The sequence below is a fragment of the Boleophthalmus pectinirostris genome, unplaced genomic scaffold (genome assembly GCF_026225935.1).
Source record: "Boleophthalmus pectinirostris isolate CB_2022bp ecotype Guang Dong unplaced genomic scaffold, ASM2622593v1 HiC_scaffold_16, whole genome shotgun sequence".
NCBI classification, from domain to species: Eukaryota; Metazoa; Chordata; class Actinopteri; order Gobiiformes; family Gobiidae; genus Boleophthalmus; species Boleophthalmus pectinirostris.
This window is the reverse complement of record NW_026571095.1, coordinates 11,662,126-11,678,673: the sequence shown is the minus strand read 5'-3', so window position 1 is coordinate 11,678,673 and position 16,548 is coordinate 11,662,126. Positions and strand designations below refer to the sequence as shown.

At 37.3% G+C, this 16,548-nt stretch overlaps 1 protein-coding gene across 2 annotated transcripts in view; it reads left to right on the top strand.

Annotated features, from left to right (window-relative positions):
* Positions 1-16,548, top strand: part of LOC110159466 (tensin-3) — a 45,402-nt gene that overhangs the window by 5,460 nt on the left and 23,394 nt on the right. For both annotated transcript variants that reach the window (XM_055151711.1, XM_055151710.1), the window contains 11 exons: positions 6,474-6,641; positions 6,799-6,849; positions 7,160-7,282; positions 7,394-7,458; positions 10,977-11,060; positions 12,430-12,542; positions 12,924-12,984; positions 13,811-13,886; positions 13,973-14,102; positions 15,067-15,132; positions 16,128-16,229. In XM_055151711.1, coding sequence (XP_055007686.1) covers positions 6,492-6,641; positions 6,799-6,849; positions 7,160-7,282; positions 7,394-7,458; positions 10,977-11,060; positions 12,430-12,542; positions 12,924-12,984; positions 13,811-13,886; positions 13,973-14,102; positions 15,067-15,132; positions 16,128-16,229 — 1,021 coding nt within the window. In that variant the 5' untranslated portion in view covers positions 6,474-6,491. The remainder of the gene's footprint in view (positions 1-6,473; positions 6,642-6,798; positions 6,850-7,159; positions 7,283-7,393; positions 7,459-10,976; positions 11,061-12,429; positions 12,543-12,923; positions 12,985-13,810; positions 13,887-13,972; positions 14,103-15,066; positions 15,133-16,127; positions 16,230-16,548) is intronic.

The following is a 16,548-nucleotide window of genomic DNA, read 5'->3' as shown; positions in this document are numbered from 1 at the left end:
TTGTCCCCAGTTTAAAGGTCCTATATTACGCAAAAGTGACTCTTGTGAGCTTTTAGCTGTGTTATAATGTTTTTACCTCATCAAAAACATACCTGGAGTTTCATTCACACATGTTTGAGTAAACGTTTATTAGTTTGTCTACATCTCCAAAGTTCAAAGTGCTCTGTTCCACCTTGTGATGTCATGAAGCGGTAGTTAGTAGGTACCTTTTACCTTTGGTTCAGGAGAGATTGGCAATTCCGGGGCTGAAATCTTCCACATGATTCCAGTGAAGGTGTGTGGAGTTTAAAAACACCTTGGAACAGTTCTTGTAAACATGTGTGAATGAAACAAAACATAACTCCAGGTATGTTTTTGACAAGAAAAGAACATTGTAACATAGAGCAGAAGATAGCGTAATATATTCCCTTTAATTATGTGGACTCTGAGGCACATTGCGATCAAATTCCTGACAGCTAATTAAACCAATTACCAAAATGATTCTTCTAATTTCTTCTTTGAAGGTTTCCACTAGTATGTAAAAGCAATCAGTGCGATGATGGCCAACCCAAATTGACGAATGGAAAATACAGTTGTGAACATGTAGCAACGTTCCCATCCACACACACAAACAAACCCCCACAAGGATAGTTTTGGTTGCCGTGGCGTGTCCAAAACTGGGGAGAACTTTATTATTTATGAAAGAGAAGAATGCAGGGTTTTGCCAACTACTCCAACCACAATGGGCTCCGAAAATGAAAACAATGAGATCACCGCTGACATGATTAGGCCAGGACTTAACCCTTCAGCGTTTTTCGATTTCCAGGCTCTTTATCTTTTTCCAGACCGTGCACCTCCGTTGCGGTACCTCCTCCCGCTTTCATCTCCACCTGCGTGCGTTTAATGGAAGATTCCAGCAGCTAGGGCCAGGTGGAGGAGGGTGGGGCTACAAAAATAGAAGCGAGAAGCATCAGTGGTGCAACGTTTTGGTATATGCAGTGGTTATGAATTATGCCATAGACTTAATTATAGGCTATGTTATGGAGAAATTAGCGATAGACACAAAATACCACAAATTGTATAGTGTATGATATAATCTGATGACTAATGTCTAGTTACATAAGCAACTGAAGTAGGATATATTACTCAATTTTATTTTCAAGTGGATGAAAATTTACAGAATGGATTGATCATAATAGTATGCCACCATTTTGAACATACTCAAATGAAATCAGCCACAATTCAGTACGCTATATCTAATCTATTCTACGTTTTAACAAAAAAGAAAGAGAGATTTTGTATTTTCAGCGTGCACCACTAAAAAACAAAACAAAAAAAAAACATCCAAAATGAAAGCAATATAAACATACGGTGAAAAATTGAGTCTGAAATGTTCTTGCCCAATCTTGCCTAAATCTTTCATGACTCTTTATAGGAATGGATGACTAGCTCATCCTGTTTTAAATTTTAACAAATGGAAAGATAACGATTTTATATATCATCTTGCACCACCACCAAAAAAAGCATTCAAAAAGAAAACAATATAAACTAAAAAAAAAAAAAGTGAGTCTTAAAAAATAGTTCTTGTCCAATCTTGCCTAAATCTTCGACATCTCTTCACAGTAATGGCTGATTAGCTTTTGTACAGATATTGTTCTGGCTAATTTAACATCAGGCATTTGAAGTGGGCGCACAGTGTAGCGGCCTTACAAGTGTGAACGTGGCTCATCCGTGAAGCCCTCTACCTGCAGGGCTCGTATAGCTGTAATCCCCCAACCTCCACAAACCTGTCCCCGCTTGTTCCTAATGGACTTGGCAACCACATTTGGCCTAACGTACCCACCACGCCAGCCCCCACTCTACATGTGCCATGGGTGGGCTATGGGGATTTGGGATTGGTGGCACTGCTCACGACGTCTTAGTAAGTCCTGTCTCGAACCAGGAACAAAAGCAGAAGTCGGTGCAAATTAAAGGCCAATTATCTTTTGTGCGTGCTGGGGCAGGCCGCTCATTTTGGGAGAAGTGAGAGGTACTCCGAAGGAGCTAGAAGCTTGTTGGTTACCGCAGTGCTAAAAATACTTATAGTATACTCCTCAATTATTTTTAATTACCAATTTGATGTATTATAACTACTTTTACTCTTCCACTACATACAACAACAAAGTCAGCTGCGTTATGCAACTTTAACTTTAACCATATGAGCTGCGGGTGGTTCATCGAGACGGGATAGGCCTTGTTAAATCAAAGCTATTGTTTTAACATGGTTTAAACTGTTTGTTTCCAAGACAAAAGCGACTGTTTTGTGCAACATCTTAAAGTTACAAATTGGCCACATATGAGAATGAGATTGGTTTAACTTTATCCACGTGGCATTAAATTCAATTACAAATACAAACACATTTCTTCTTTGTGGTCATACAAATGAGAATACAAAGAAAGTCTGTATTCAAAAAGTATTGTACAGAACATCCATACTACAATCACTGTATTTATAGTTGCTAGTGTAGCCATAGGTCTGACTCTAAATAGGCTAACTGAAGCTCTACCTCCCCTTCTGGGTGAAGTAATGGACTACTTGATTTTCAAACTTGGTCCAAATCTTAAACGGCCCATGTTACACTATTTTCCAATCTATGTTATAATGTTGTTTCCTCTTCAAAACATCCTGGAGTTGTGCTTTGTTTCAGTCACACGTTTAACTCACAAATCCTGGATATTTAGACTGAATTCTTCTTTCAAATGGAAAACACTCAGTTCCACCTTGTCATGTCATGTGGTAATACAGGAAGTGTTGCAATGTGTTTTTAAACTTTCACTAGAATCATTTGGATGATTTCAGTCCTGGAAATGCCAATCTCTACTGAAGAATAAGTAAAAGGTTGCTGGCAACTTGAAAACTGCCCCTACATGACATCACAAGGTGCAACAGAGCATTTTGAGCACTGGAGATGTAGACAGATTAATTATAAAGGGCTACTCAAACAATGAAATATGAATGAAACAAAACACAACTCCAGGTATGTTTTTGATGAGATAACAACATTCTAATTTGGGTTAAAGCTCAAGTCTATTTTGCATAATATAGGACCTTTAGTTGTTGTGAATTAATACTTTGTTTTCATCTGTTAAAATTTAGTTTTTGACACCAAATGGGATATTGTGGAGCTAGAGCAGAGTGGAGCTTCATTTCATACAGTGGCTTTCCAAACTCAGACCCCCTTTGGCAGCCCCTGAACCCCAGCTCACTGAATTCCAGAGGTGGGAAATTGATTAACACCTCCAGGTCGCTCAGGGGTCAAATGTTAAGCTCCCTCCCTTTTAATAATGAGTTTGCACAGTACTCTGACACTTCCACAACATCAACAAAGCTCGTTCTTCATGCCACTGCCTCTAGCCTGGAGATACACTCTAGGCTGCACTAGGCTATCAAGCACTGGCCAACCTGTTCATTAATTCCCCATTAGTCATGTGTTTCTTCTCGTCTGTCTTTCCAGGGAAATTGACTAAACCCACTATTAGTTTCAACAGACCCCCAAGACCACCCCCGCTCTGCTCACTAGGATAGTTTTCTGATTGCTTCCACTTTTATGGCTGTAGGTCTTTCTCCTTCTGAAGTGCTGGGTTCATAGCCTGCAGTTATCCTTCTCTTAATTGACACAGACATTCTTAACTGAGGAGTGTTTAATCACAACAAACAATCAGGGTTATTCAGGAGGAGGAGGGAGGTGATACAGTATCTCTGGTAGCAGCTGGAATGTGTTGGTTAAAGGTGCATGGAGGGTCCGTCAAATGGTCTTCTCCATGGAGATGTTATTGTGTTGTCTGGAATGTTTCACAGTATGATATTAAACCGTTCAATCTTTGTGGAGACCAAATCAGACCGAGTTACAGATCAGATCTGAGGAGAGGCAACCCTGCTCACAATAAGAATGGCAGTACTTTTGAGCTATAAAACAACAAACTGTAATTGAATAAATATAAGGTAGAGCTAGAGCTATTTAATGTCATACTGAGGAACATTCTAGGCAAAGCAATGTGCATAGAAACAAGCAGATGACGGATCCTCCACCAGAAAAGTTACACAATGCACCTTTAAAGTCATTTATGTAATCGCTTAATATGCAAAGATACACCGTTTTGCAGTCTGTTTATTAAAATATTTACTGCACCGATTCAGTATTGTTACTAGATCCACAAGCGTCCTTTTTGCATAATTTTTAAGTTTTAAAACTGAATTTCATCCACTCCTTAGTATTACATTACTTGATTAATGTCATGCTACTAATTTTAGTACCACCAGCTACCATGCAGACACAAATGAATGCTGGCAATGTGGGTGAAGTGTTGCCAAAAGACACACCAACAGCAGTATAACTATGCAGTGCAAATTTACTTGGCATAATGGTGTTTTATTACCTCCGCCAAGGAGGTTATGTTTTTGCCGGCGTTTGTCTGTTTGTTTGTTTGTTTGTCTTTTAGCAACATAACTCAAAAAGTTATGGACCGATTTTGATGACATTTTCAGGATTTGTTGGAAAAGGAAGAACTGATTTCATTTTGGGGGTGATCCGGAAGAAATCCTGGATTCTGGATCACTTTGAAATTTTAGTTAACATTGTGGTAAATGGGGCCAAAAATTTTGTTTCTCAATATATCGGTTAATCATTGACCAAACCCCATGAAATTTGACTCAGGGATGGACAATCGGATCCTCTTTCATATTCCAAAGGCTGATCCAGATCTGATCCAGAAGACTGATTTTATCGCAATTTATATAAAAATGGGGGTAGTCCTTGGCGGAGGTCTGCGCTCTCTGAGTGCTTTTCTAGTTCTATGCTGGGCCAGTCCCAAGCCTGGATTGATAAACAGTAATTTAATCAATAGAACGTTTCTCTTAATTGACCTTTAGATGACCTGCTCCTCTCCATGGAGATATTATTGCTTTGAATGAAATGTTTCACAGTATGGCATACATAGCTACATGTTTTTATTGGTAAAATACCTTCCAAAATACGCATTCTTACTGTAAGCAGGGTTGCCTCTCCACAGATCTGACATATTCATGAAGAAAAAAGCAAGTGGTGAACTGTACAGAAAATAGGCTCCAAAAATGAATTGCATATACTTGTACTGGTAGGAGTTTCCCACATGTCCTAAAATATTTTATTACACGTGGTTTCATAACACTAGAAAACACCCATGTAGTGACTTATAACTGTGAGCTGTCTTCACCCACTCCACTCATTTTATAATAACAGCAGTGAACATTTCCTTCCATCTGCCTAATCCAGAATCCAGAATAACCAAGTCCTGCCAAACTTTCCAAACCATTCATTTCACTGACACATCACTAGAATTGTAATAGAAACTTGAAACTTACGATGTCTCAGTTTTTCTCTGTTAAATCACATGTAATTACAGCTCATGTTGTTTTGCCCAGGCGCATTAGTTGAGTGCAGAGGTCAGCCAAAGATGACTAGATAAGACTGAAGGGGTTGTGCGTGCCTGTGGGTGTGGTATTGTGGCCTGGATAGACACTGGCTCTCTGGGCTTCACCAAGTTCAGGACTATGCCAACACTGTGGGCGTTCCAGCTACTGGTTTGAACCGGATTGTTTTTCACGAGTTCGCTGATGGATTAACCCTTCACTCATGAAGTGTTTTTGTCATTTACAGAAAAGGTGAATCATACGCAGGTTGAATAGGTTTAGGATTTAAAACATGTATGGACAAAGTCACAAATTATCGGAAATAGTTTCTATTTATTTATTGCACATTTTTAAAGATTTCAGTCTCTTTTTAATACATGGTCTATTACTTAGGCACCTTCTAGTTCTTGGACAATTATAACTTCTTATATCCATTAAAGTAACATTGTGTAACTTTATGGCAATGGCACAGCGCCTGCATGATTCCATGAAAGCTGAAACTGTCCATGAAGATAGATGCTTTGAAGTTCTATAGCCAACGCAACACTATTTCCATGGAAACAAGCAGGTGAACGCGATCCAAGAGTCAGGTTTGTGGAGAATGCAAGTCCACTCAAAGTGAGGATGCATATTTTTAGAGATTTTCAGTACAATAAAAAAAATCCCAAATATAAAAAACATAATTTTTCTGTCTACATTTTGGCTAAAAATTACATGGTGAGCCTTAAACCTACAAATCTCTTATACTTTTTTATTCTCTTTTATAATCTCTTTTACTGCACAAAACTGCACATCATTTGTTATAGGCACAGATTTATTTTTTTTTCTTTCCCGCTATCTTAGATGACTCATACTAAGCACATACATGGTAACAGTCCACTTTGCAAACAAGGCACTCCACTGTCCTATGTTGTCCTACTTACTCTAAAGATATCTGTAGGAAACTTCAACAGTAATGCAATGCAGACTTTGACCAGCAAATATTGACTCGAATGTGTTGAAAATCGTGTGAATGCTCCCACTGAAGTGAACCACATCTTTGTCTGTGTTTGGCTCTATTTGACAGGCCTGACCCAGAGTCAAGATGGAGGAGGGATACGAACTTGACCTGACTTATATCACAGAGAGGATCATCGCCGTGTCCTTCCCGAGAGGGTGCTCTGAGGAAATCTACGCCCACAACCTCAAAGATGTCACCCGGATGCTCAAGTCCAAACACGCCGATAATTACCTGGTCAGTGTCCAACCCAAACTGCACTCACTGTCAGAACTCAGAGGGTCATGGGGTAGTTTTCAGGGAATTTCAAATGGAGATCTTTATCTGTTGAAAGTCGTTTGATTATGATAAATGTGCAGCTAAAGGCAAAACTTAACATCTGTGTTTCTGTTAGATTATCAACCTATCAGAGAGGAGGAGTGATCTGTCCAGAATGAACCCCAAGGTATGTAAAATGGTAAAACCGCTAATTGAATATGCTGAGATATGTTGAATTATTATTATTTCTACATTATCATCAATTGATTTGTTGTTATAAGTGCTTTGTAAAATATAAAAGAACATATACATATACATATATCAGTTTTACAATTTATAGTGAATGTTACATTTTGGTGCAGTGTTTAATATCCATCCAAAAGTTCATATTCATTTGACAAAACTAAACAAACATTTTCTTTCTTTTTTTTCTTTTTATTTGCTTATTTACAACATCATTTAATATTTTTTTTCTTTTCTTTTTTTTTATCTTTAAGACACTAGACACTGGTTGGCCAGATCAACACGCTCCACCTCTGGACAAGATCTGTACCATCTGCAAGGCCATGGAGGGCTGGCTGAATGCAGACCCTCTCCATGTGGTGGTTATACATTGCAGGGTAAGTTAGAACAAGGATTCAGGTTCTGCAATAACAAAAGTATTTTTCCTGGGCTTAGATACTGTAACTCTATATGAGATGAATCATATCCTGGTATTGTGTCTTCTTCAGGGTGGAAAGGGGCGCATTGGTGTAGTCATATCATCATTTGTCCACTTCACGGATGTGTCAGCCAGGTAACCACAATGTTTTCAATGTTTTCAATGTTTTTGTGATACTAAAATGAGATGATGGGTTTTAAAGACTCTGTACCTGATTTTTACTGTTTCAAATTGCAAAAAGCTCCACTAGTTCTGTTTAAATGGTTTGCAGTGGTCCACTTACCTTATGCATTTTGGGCATCGTAATTTTACACAGGAATGAGTTTATAAGCGCTTTTTATAACACAGTAATGCTAACAGCAACTAGCATGCTAAGCACACACTTCCTGATTCCCTGACAATAAAACAATATTTAGTCATTTCTAATAGTCTGTGTTATGCTTGGATCAGTTTTAATCGAGGGGTCTACAGCCAATCACCTGTCACTATAAGCATGTGGTTTTGAGCGGAGTTAAAAATTTGGAGGAAGAAATTGAAATGTTTTGTGTTGGCAGTGATTAAAAGTCTTATTGTTTATGTTCAGGAAATTAATATCGAAAGCCATTTTTAAGCAAGACAAAACAAAATCAAATTGGAAATTGCAAAAACATTTTGATAAATGTGTTGTCATACTGCCCAGCACTACTTTGTTTATAAGAATATCCTAGCAACCCTCAGCATTTCTGAAGACTCATTTCAGCGACCACAAGCAAAGTCATTGTGTAACCACGTCAGATTTATTTACCCCTCTTAATTTTGGGTCAAGGTGACTCAGAGTGAGCCTTTGAAATCCAGAGAAACCACAAACTATGGGCCATGAATCATCCTGTATAGAATTTCATGAATAAACATGAAAACATGCGACTTACTGTAAGCGCTCCTGGCCACAGTGTCAGTGTCACGGACTCTATTCATCTTTTGAGAAAACCTATTCCGATTCTCTGGGCATTGTGTTTCAACTTAATTTAATATGGCTGCTGCAGATTTTCAAAGCCTTAAAGTCACAATAGCAAAGGTATCCATGCCATATTGTTTTGCTATCAAATGCATAAACAGTTGCTAGAATTAGAGATTGATTTTATTTAATTTTTTTAATGAATGATGCTGATACTGAGTGTTTAGAGTCCAGTGAAACCTATGACCGATAACATCTGCAGATATTTTAGTCTGATATGTAGGATCAATTTTGATTATTTTCTCCAAATTCTGTAATTTAAATTTACTATAAACTTACACAAACCCCACAGCCCTTTTTTTTTTTTACCACAAAAGGAGTTGTGTAGTAACGTGTAAAGTTGTCTTTTTGTAGTAAAAAGTTCAAATAAAGCTTTATACTAATTCTTTTGGCAGCAGGTGAGCTAAAACAAAATATCAGCCTGTGCTGGCAATTTAACGCCAATAGTTGATACACAAAGTACAAATATCAGTCTATCTCTAATTAGAATTAACATAATTATATTAATATTGAGTTTTTCAAATTGCCAGGCTTCTACATTACAGCCTACTTTTTTGTATGTAGTGAAATTAGTTGCAATATTTGACTGTAATGAAGGACTTTAACTATATATCTCAAACAGTTTTTTTTTTTATATTACCCAAATAATGTAACCATCAACCAACTATCTTGAGTTATGATTCATTTTTGGAGGAAGTTAAGAACTAAACTTTGATTCTTTTTTATACACTCAGTGGAAAGTTAATCAAATACATGGGGGTAATGGATACAGGCTTTTTTTAAGTAAAGAAAACCAAAGGAGTAATAGTTTTGGATATCTTCTTCTACTTGTAACATTATTTGTAAGACACAGTATAAATCCTTAGGCTATGTTAGTATCAATCACCATTCAAACAAAATGTCCACTGCATCCTTCCTAATCCCTTAAGTCACAACATGTAGCAAACATTCGGAGTGAAGACCTTGTGAGTTGCCACTATGTAGATCCCTCCAACACAAAGCAATCATTGTGCCCTTACAATACACACTCTGCCACATCGAGCCTAACCAACCAACCAACCAACTTCCCCTGTTGCTTTTTCCCGCTGAGAATAACGGGGTCGAGAAGGTGAACGTGAAAGCAAGAGGTAGGGGAAGAGATAGCAAAACAATGAGGTGAACTTTGAATGGAGGAAGAGACCAGCAGACCCGTAATGAAAAGGCCTTGTTGGTTTTAGGGTTGTCTGAATAGGCTAGCTGAGCACACACTACCGCCTCCATCTGACCCCCATCGCTGTTTGCTTAAATCTAGCATTCTCTTCCTCTCCGCTGGACGCCTTTGTCTCCCCACTTACTTTCACTCTTGTATGCATGAGCTTGTCTATGTAGTTGCGATTCAAGATGGTGTTAAAGGTGCTGTATCTGTTTTGTACTGTCTTTAAAAAAACGTGAAAAACAGAACTAGTTAAATGGTTAAGTGGCAGTTTTCTTCGGTCTCCCCTTGTGCACTCACAGTATCCTAATTATTCATCACAATTAGTTTATTAACTCTTTTCACAGCTTTGAGAGGACAGAGTGGAGTTTTGTTATGGTCATGGATGGTAAAGATGACATGACAACTAGCATGCTAATGACACACTTAGACTTAGATAAACTTTATTGGTCCACAAGGGAATTTATTTAGATACAGTAGCTCCCATGTCACAATATATTATAATAACAAAGATTAGAAATATAAATGGTAATGGCAAATTCAAAACAGTAGCAAAAAATAGCAAGACACTGGTGTCAAATAAGGGATGCAATGCAAATATACATCTGCCTATATGTATATTATATCTATTTCCTTCCTGTTCATACTGCCATATTTATTTGTATATATTCACTACAGTCTACACTGTATTGTTTATTTGTATATACTGCGCACACTGTATATATCACTTACTGGTCCTTGCCCTTCTGATTAGATGCTATACCACATTTCGTTACCTTGTATTTATACATGTGTAATGACAATAAAGTTGAATCTAATCTAATCTAATATTTTGGCTATATACAAGAGGTCGTTGTGAGAGTGAGATGTTGTACAGTTGTATGGCGTATGCTAAGAATGTAGTCCTTTATTTCAGTGTTTCTCAAACTTTTTCCTGGGGACCCATATTTTAAAAGTCACAAACCTTCGTGACCCAAGTCAATAGAAATTATTCGTAAATCACAAAATAAAGGTGGATGTGACCATTATTATTGAATATTAATGAGGATATTTTATTGTTGATTGAGTGACCGTGTCTCTCTGCATTATTCAAGTTTTAAACAATGAAAAACATTGAATCAGCGATAAAAAGGTATCCATAAGTTGCCGATTTAGACATTAAATGTAGCCCTGTATATTGCAGACCTACATGCAGATTGTGACATGGTGACTCAAAAAAAAAAAAAAAAAAAAAAATCTCATGCACAGGGTACAGTCCCTTTAACTGTAACACTGTATTTTATTTTACATATGCATCTATTGTCTATAACGTGAATGAGCAAAATGTGAAATGTGGGACCAACTGCTCAAACTGCAAAACAAATTTACCTATGGGTACAAATAAAGCAACCTAACCTAACTTAACCTAACCCTAAATGCACATACATTACAGTAATTACCCTAACACTGTCTCTCTCTCTTCCGAAGTGCTGACCAGGCGTTGGACCGCTTTGCCATGAGGAAATACTACGATGATAAGGTCTTGGCGCTGATGACACCCTCGCAAAAACGGTAAGCACCCAAAACATGCGCACGCCCTGGTTGTTTATCTAGGTAAGCTGTTGTTTGACCGGGCCACTGTACTGTAGCCTCCATTCACAAGTTCTTTTTTTTTTGTGGTGTCACACCTGATTCAATACAAAGGCTTCTATGTTGTTTACATGTGTTTAACCGACTTTCTGTTGGTAATTGTAGTACTTAAGAGGCCCCTCGGTGACAATTGACATCCTAACCAAGTTGTGTTCTTATCATATGTTAAACAACTAGAAAAGAACTGTGAGAACAGAAGACAATACTATAATAAACACTCATACTATAGTAATTGTAGGTAGTAGTGGGTTAATATTACCAAACATCACTTTAATGCTTTAAGATAGTCTCACAATAGCAAACAGTGAAAGGGTAGGCTGATTAAAACTGATGCAAGTGATGGCATTTTGAAATGACGTAAATGTAAGATGACAACGTAAATTTTTTAAATAAAGCATTTTAATGGCACACAGATTTCTTAAACTACTAACTGAAACATTTTACCTAGTTTGACCTTTATCGGTGGTTCTCAAACTGTGGTGTGTACCATTGGTGGTATATAGGCTTATTCTGGTGGTATACAGGGATTCCTCTGCACTTACAATGTTTACTGAATTAGAATCAAGCTAATTCTTCTTGTTCTTATGTGGATTAGTCCTTGTTTAAAACTGGTAAAGCAGTAATGCATTTCAGGCCTAGTCTAGACCTAGTTTTAAGACTTTGAATAATGTTTTAGACCTCAATTCAATCTGGTTGTGCTCTGAAATCTTTTTTTTTTTTTTAAGTGGTACTTCGAGTAAAGTTTGTCCTATATTATGCAAAATTAACTCTTGTGAAGTTTAAGCCATGTTAGAATGTTATGACCTCATTGAAAATCTATTTAGAGTTGTGTTTTGTTTGATTCACACATGTTTGAGTAACCCTTTAGTATTTGTCTATATCTCCAAAATCCTCTGTTCCACCTTGTGATGTCATGCAGTGTTAGTTTGCAAGTCAACAGCTGCCTTTTGCTTTTAGTTCAGTACAGATGGGCAATTCCTGAGCTAAAATATTATTCTAGTGAAGCTGTACTGAGTTTTAAAACGCAGTGGGGCACTTCCTGAATGATCACATAAAATGGAACCGAGTGTTTTCCATGTGAGAGAAGAGCTTAGCCAAGATATGCAGGATTTGTGTGTTAAACATATGTGTATGAAATAAAACACAGCTCTGGGTATGTTTTTGGGGAGGAAACGACGTTATAACATGCAGTAGATAAGAAAATGACATTATATGGGCCCTTTAAAATGTATGTAGCCGTTTTGAACTTTGGAAATGACTTTATGTAATTCATTGTTTTCCTCCTCTCCAGATACGTTTGGATACTCAACAGCCTCTTGAGTGGTTCGATGAAGATCAACGCCTCCCCGCTGTTCCTACATTGCATTATCCTTCATGGAATACCCAACTTTGACGCAGCCGGAGGTGAAACTTGTAGCTATTTACTGTAGCTCTGTTGACTACACAGCTAACAGTTTGCAGCCAAAATACTGGGACTGGCGCTGTTTGAGAAGCCAGACGTGACCACATCAGAGGAGTAAACAAGATGGGGACTTATCTTAGCTCTGTGTCTCTCACACACACATGTACAGGAGGATTACATAAACGCTACTGAAGTCTTCACTGTGGCTTTCCATTAAAACCTATGGAAACTCCCACCCATGACAGCTAGTAAATAAGAATTTTCTCAAGTTGGTTCTCAAAACAAGAGCTCTTTTGTATTAGCTCGCTGTGTACACAATATTACAACATTGGCAAATTTCCCACATACAAGATTTGTGAAGTTGTATTTATTTTTCTTTTCAGTGTGTCGACCATATATCAAAGTGTACCAGGGGATGCAGGCAGTTTATTCATCTGCAATCTAGTAAGTAAATAAAAGTTATTATGTAAAAGGGGGCTTACAGTAATTTCCATTCAAAACACTGTGAATAGTGAATGTCTCATGTATATTTTTAAGACTGAAGTTTAACAAAATTTGCATGAAAAACAGCTTTGCAGGTTAAGTTATTCCTCACTTTATAAATTCAGAGATTTCTAATCATTAACTGTGGTTAGTTTTTAAATTGTTTTCACAACTTTCAGAGACCAGAGTGGAGTTTTGATATCATGCTAATGCTAACAGCAACTAGCAACAACAATGCTAACAACAACTAACTTCTCTGACGATATAACGCTATAACGCTATAATTAGATGTAGACAACAGACTTATTTTGACCTCAAGAGCTGATTATATAATATATTTGTACGGTGGGTAGAAACATTTTGCTCAAATACATGTTTATATCCTTGGAGAAGTTAATGCTTTGCCTGAAATGTTCCAGAGTATTGCCTTAAACTTAACTTGCGTTTATTTAATCACAGGGGATTTTAACATTTTGCTCAAATAGATGCTTATATCCATGGAGAAGTTATTACTTTGCCTGAAATGTTCTACAGTATTGCATTAAACTGATTATTGTCTTGAAAAACATGCATTTTAAGAGCACTTATTCACAGATCTGACCTGTAACTTGTCCCCATAGTGTCACATGCTTGACTCCACAAAGATGGATATTTAATGTCATACTATGAGACATTTCAGCAGTAGCATTTCCATGGAGACAAGCAGACAATCTTCTATTAGAAAAGATACACAGTGTACCTTCAACACATTTCATTCTGTATTTAATTGTGTACTTTCTGTTCCCAGTCATATCGGCCCAAGCCACAGGGATAGAGTTTGTATTGCCCTAGAACCGGCTCAGCTTCTAAAAGGCGATATCATGGTAAAAACACATTCTCACATTTGACTTATATAATATTATTATAGATTATATTTGCATATTAATAACTGTATTGTTTACTTTTTCAGATCAAGTGCTACCACAAAAGTGAAATTCCCTCTGAACGTGAGGTTATATTCCGACTACAGTTCCACACAGGGGCTGTGCAGGGTTATAATCTCATGTTTGAAAAGGAGGATATGGAGAACGCTAATAAAGGTACTCCCATTCAGACATTCAATGCATTTACAAACCTTGAATATAAACACTGATTGATTTAAACACACAGTTTAATGGATAACAGTACATTGTTCTATAATTTTATCATTTGGTGATTAAGTTCAGTAAATTTCACTCATAAAAAATCAATAATGGAAAGTTAAAGACAAAAAAAATAATGATCTGCCACATTTCTCAACAACGAGATTTTTTTTAAAAATTGGAAATAAAATGCTTTTTTAATGTCCTTGTCATCTTGTTAGGTAGGGTTGTCAAATAAATTGATACTCACATACTAAATGATCCTAAAACTAATTTAAATACTAAATAAATGTAGACACTGAAAAAAGTATAGGACCTTTGCTGAAAAATTTTAAAAGAATTATAATTAGGGCCAGCCTTAATTTTATGTTAGCACTAGGGCTGGGGATCATTAAGAAGTTGCCGATACGATACATACCTCAATACATAGGTCACGATACTATACATATTTTGATACAGTGTGCTTTTGATTCAATGCGATATATTTCAAATCGATTCGAAAAATAATACTTTTGGCAATATATCGATACAGCAGCCCACGATGTCGATCACATTAAATGATATGATATATCAATATTTCAATATTTATGCTCACCCCTAGTTAGCACCACATAGAAATATTAAAGTTGCATGTTATTGTCAAAAAAGTGTTATATTTGTCTTACAGAAATGTACATTGTGTATCAAGCATTTTCCTTTTTGAATGTAGTTTGGAATTTTAGAATTATGACAGGTGCAACTAAACCACTGGAGTTGACCATACAAAGCCAGACTACTATCTGCATAACCTTACATTCATTCTCAAGTGGCTATTGAATCAGAATCCCTTGTTAATTTGCATGTCTTTGAACAGCTAGTTAAAGTTCACATGCTCAAAATGTTAAGCAAGTTTACCAGTTATAAAACATCATCTGTCTTCTAGATCCAAGATTTCCGGACTACGGTAAAGTGGAACTAGTTTTCTCCGAGGGACCAGAGAGGATCCCAGGTAGGTTTGCTTACATTGGGGTGATTGAAAGGGGGAACATCGGGTTTTGGCCTTGGCCCCTGGGTGCTGTCCTATGTCACCCCTCCCCCTCCCTCCCCCGGTGAGAGGGGATGTGGAATGCAGCAGACGAGTAAATGTAGTGTGAAGTGTGTGCTGACAGACTGGGCAAAGACTCAGCATGGCCTCGGGTCTGGCTCCACGGGAGGGAAAGTATTTTCCTTGCATTGCATATGTGGTTTGGACTGAAAAAGTGTCTAGCTCAAGAGCACAGCAACAGGATGCGAGGCTGCTAAGAAAAATTTAACTACCAATCTGCTGAGAAATTAATGCCACTTGTGTTACTAAGAAAACTTATTATAGTGGCCTATTAAAAGCCATAAGACCCCTGTGTGTTGCCTGCATCCAATTATAAAGCACTTTATCCTTTGAGAACCACAAAGTGCACTGTTGGCATGCTAATGTTTGTTAGTATTACCATGACGGCTGAACTCCACTCTGGCCTAAAAAACTTGGCTATAAACTCGTCTTGGTCAATAATTAGTATGCTTTCACAATGAGTTAGTGAGGAAATTTAAGAATAAAACGTGAAAAACAGAACATTCAAGTTTTAAAAGTTACAGCACCTTTAATGTAGACATACTTCAATCCCTCTATCATGTCAGTTGCGCTTGAATGTTGCTCAAAATTTTATAATGGTGCCTCAAACTGTTTTTTTTTTCTTTTACATTGCTCTTTTTTTCATTTATTTTCCTAGCTCTATTCATCCTCCCACTCAGTAATTTCAGTCACTGCTATTTACCACAGCTGTAATGGAAATTGGATTTAAATTGGCCACAGCAAAAGCAGTTTAAATCCTAAATATAACATACTTAAGATGGCTGAAATTCCATTGTAACTCTCCGATTACTTTCTCAACAATACCAGCTTACAGTGCCTTTGCTCCTTCCTGTGTATCTATATACAGTAGCTACTCTAATGTTGCTTTTTGGCTCCAGGTGCCGACAGGTGGCAGAATGGGGCAGATGTTATTGTTGACTACAACACCACAGATCCTCTCACGCGCTGGGACTCCTACCAAAACATCTGTGACCTGGAAGGTACTGTCACTATACTGCAATATTCATAACTGCTACATGCATCATATATACACACACGACTCATTCTGTGTATTAAAAGTAGTTGCTGTAAAACGGGCCAGAATATGTATTGTTTTAAAGGCCCCATATTACGCAAAATGCACTCATGTTATAATGTATAATTCTGCAAAAACATCCCTGGGGTTCTGTTTTGTTTCATTCACACATGTTGAGTAATCCTTTATTGTTAGTCTGTCTACCTTATAATGTCATGAAGTGGTAGTTTTCAAGTTAACAGCTACCTTTTAACTTTTGTTCAGTAAAGATTGGCAGTTCCAGA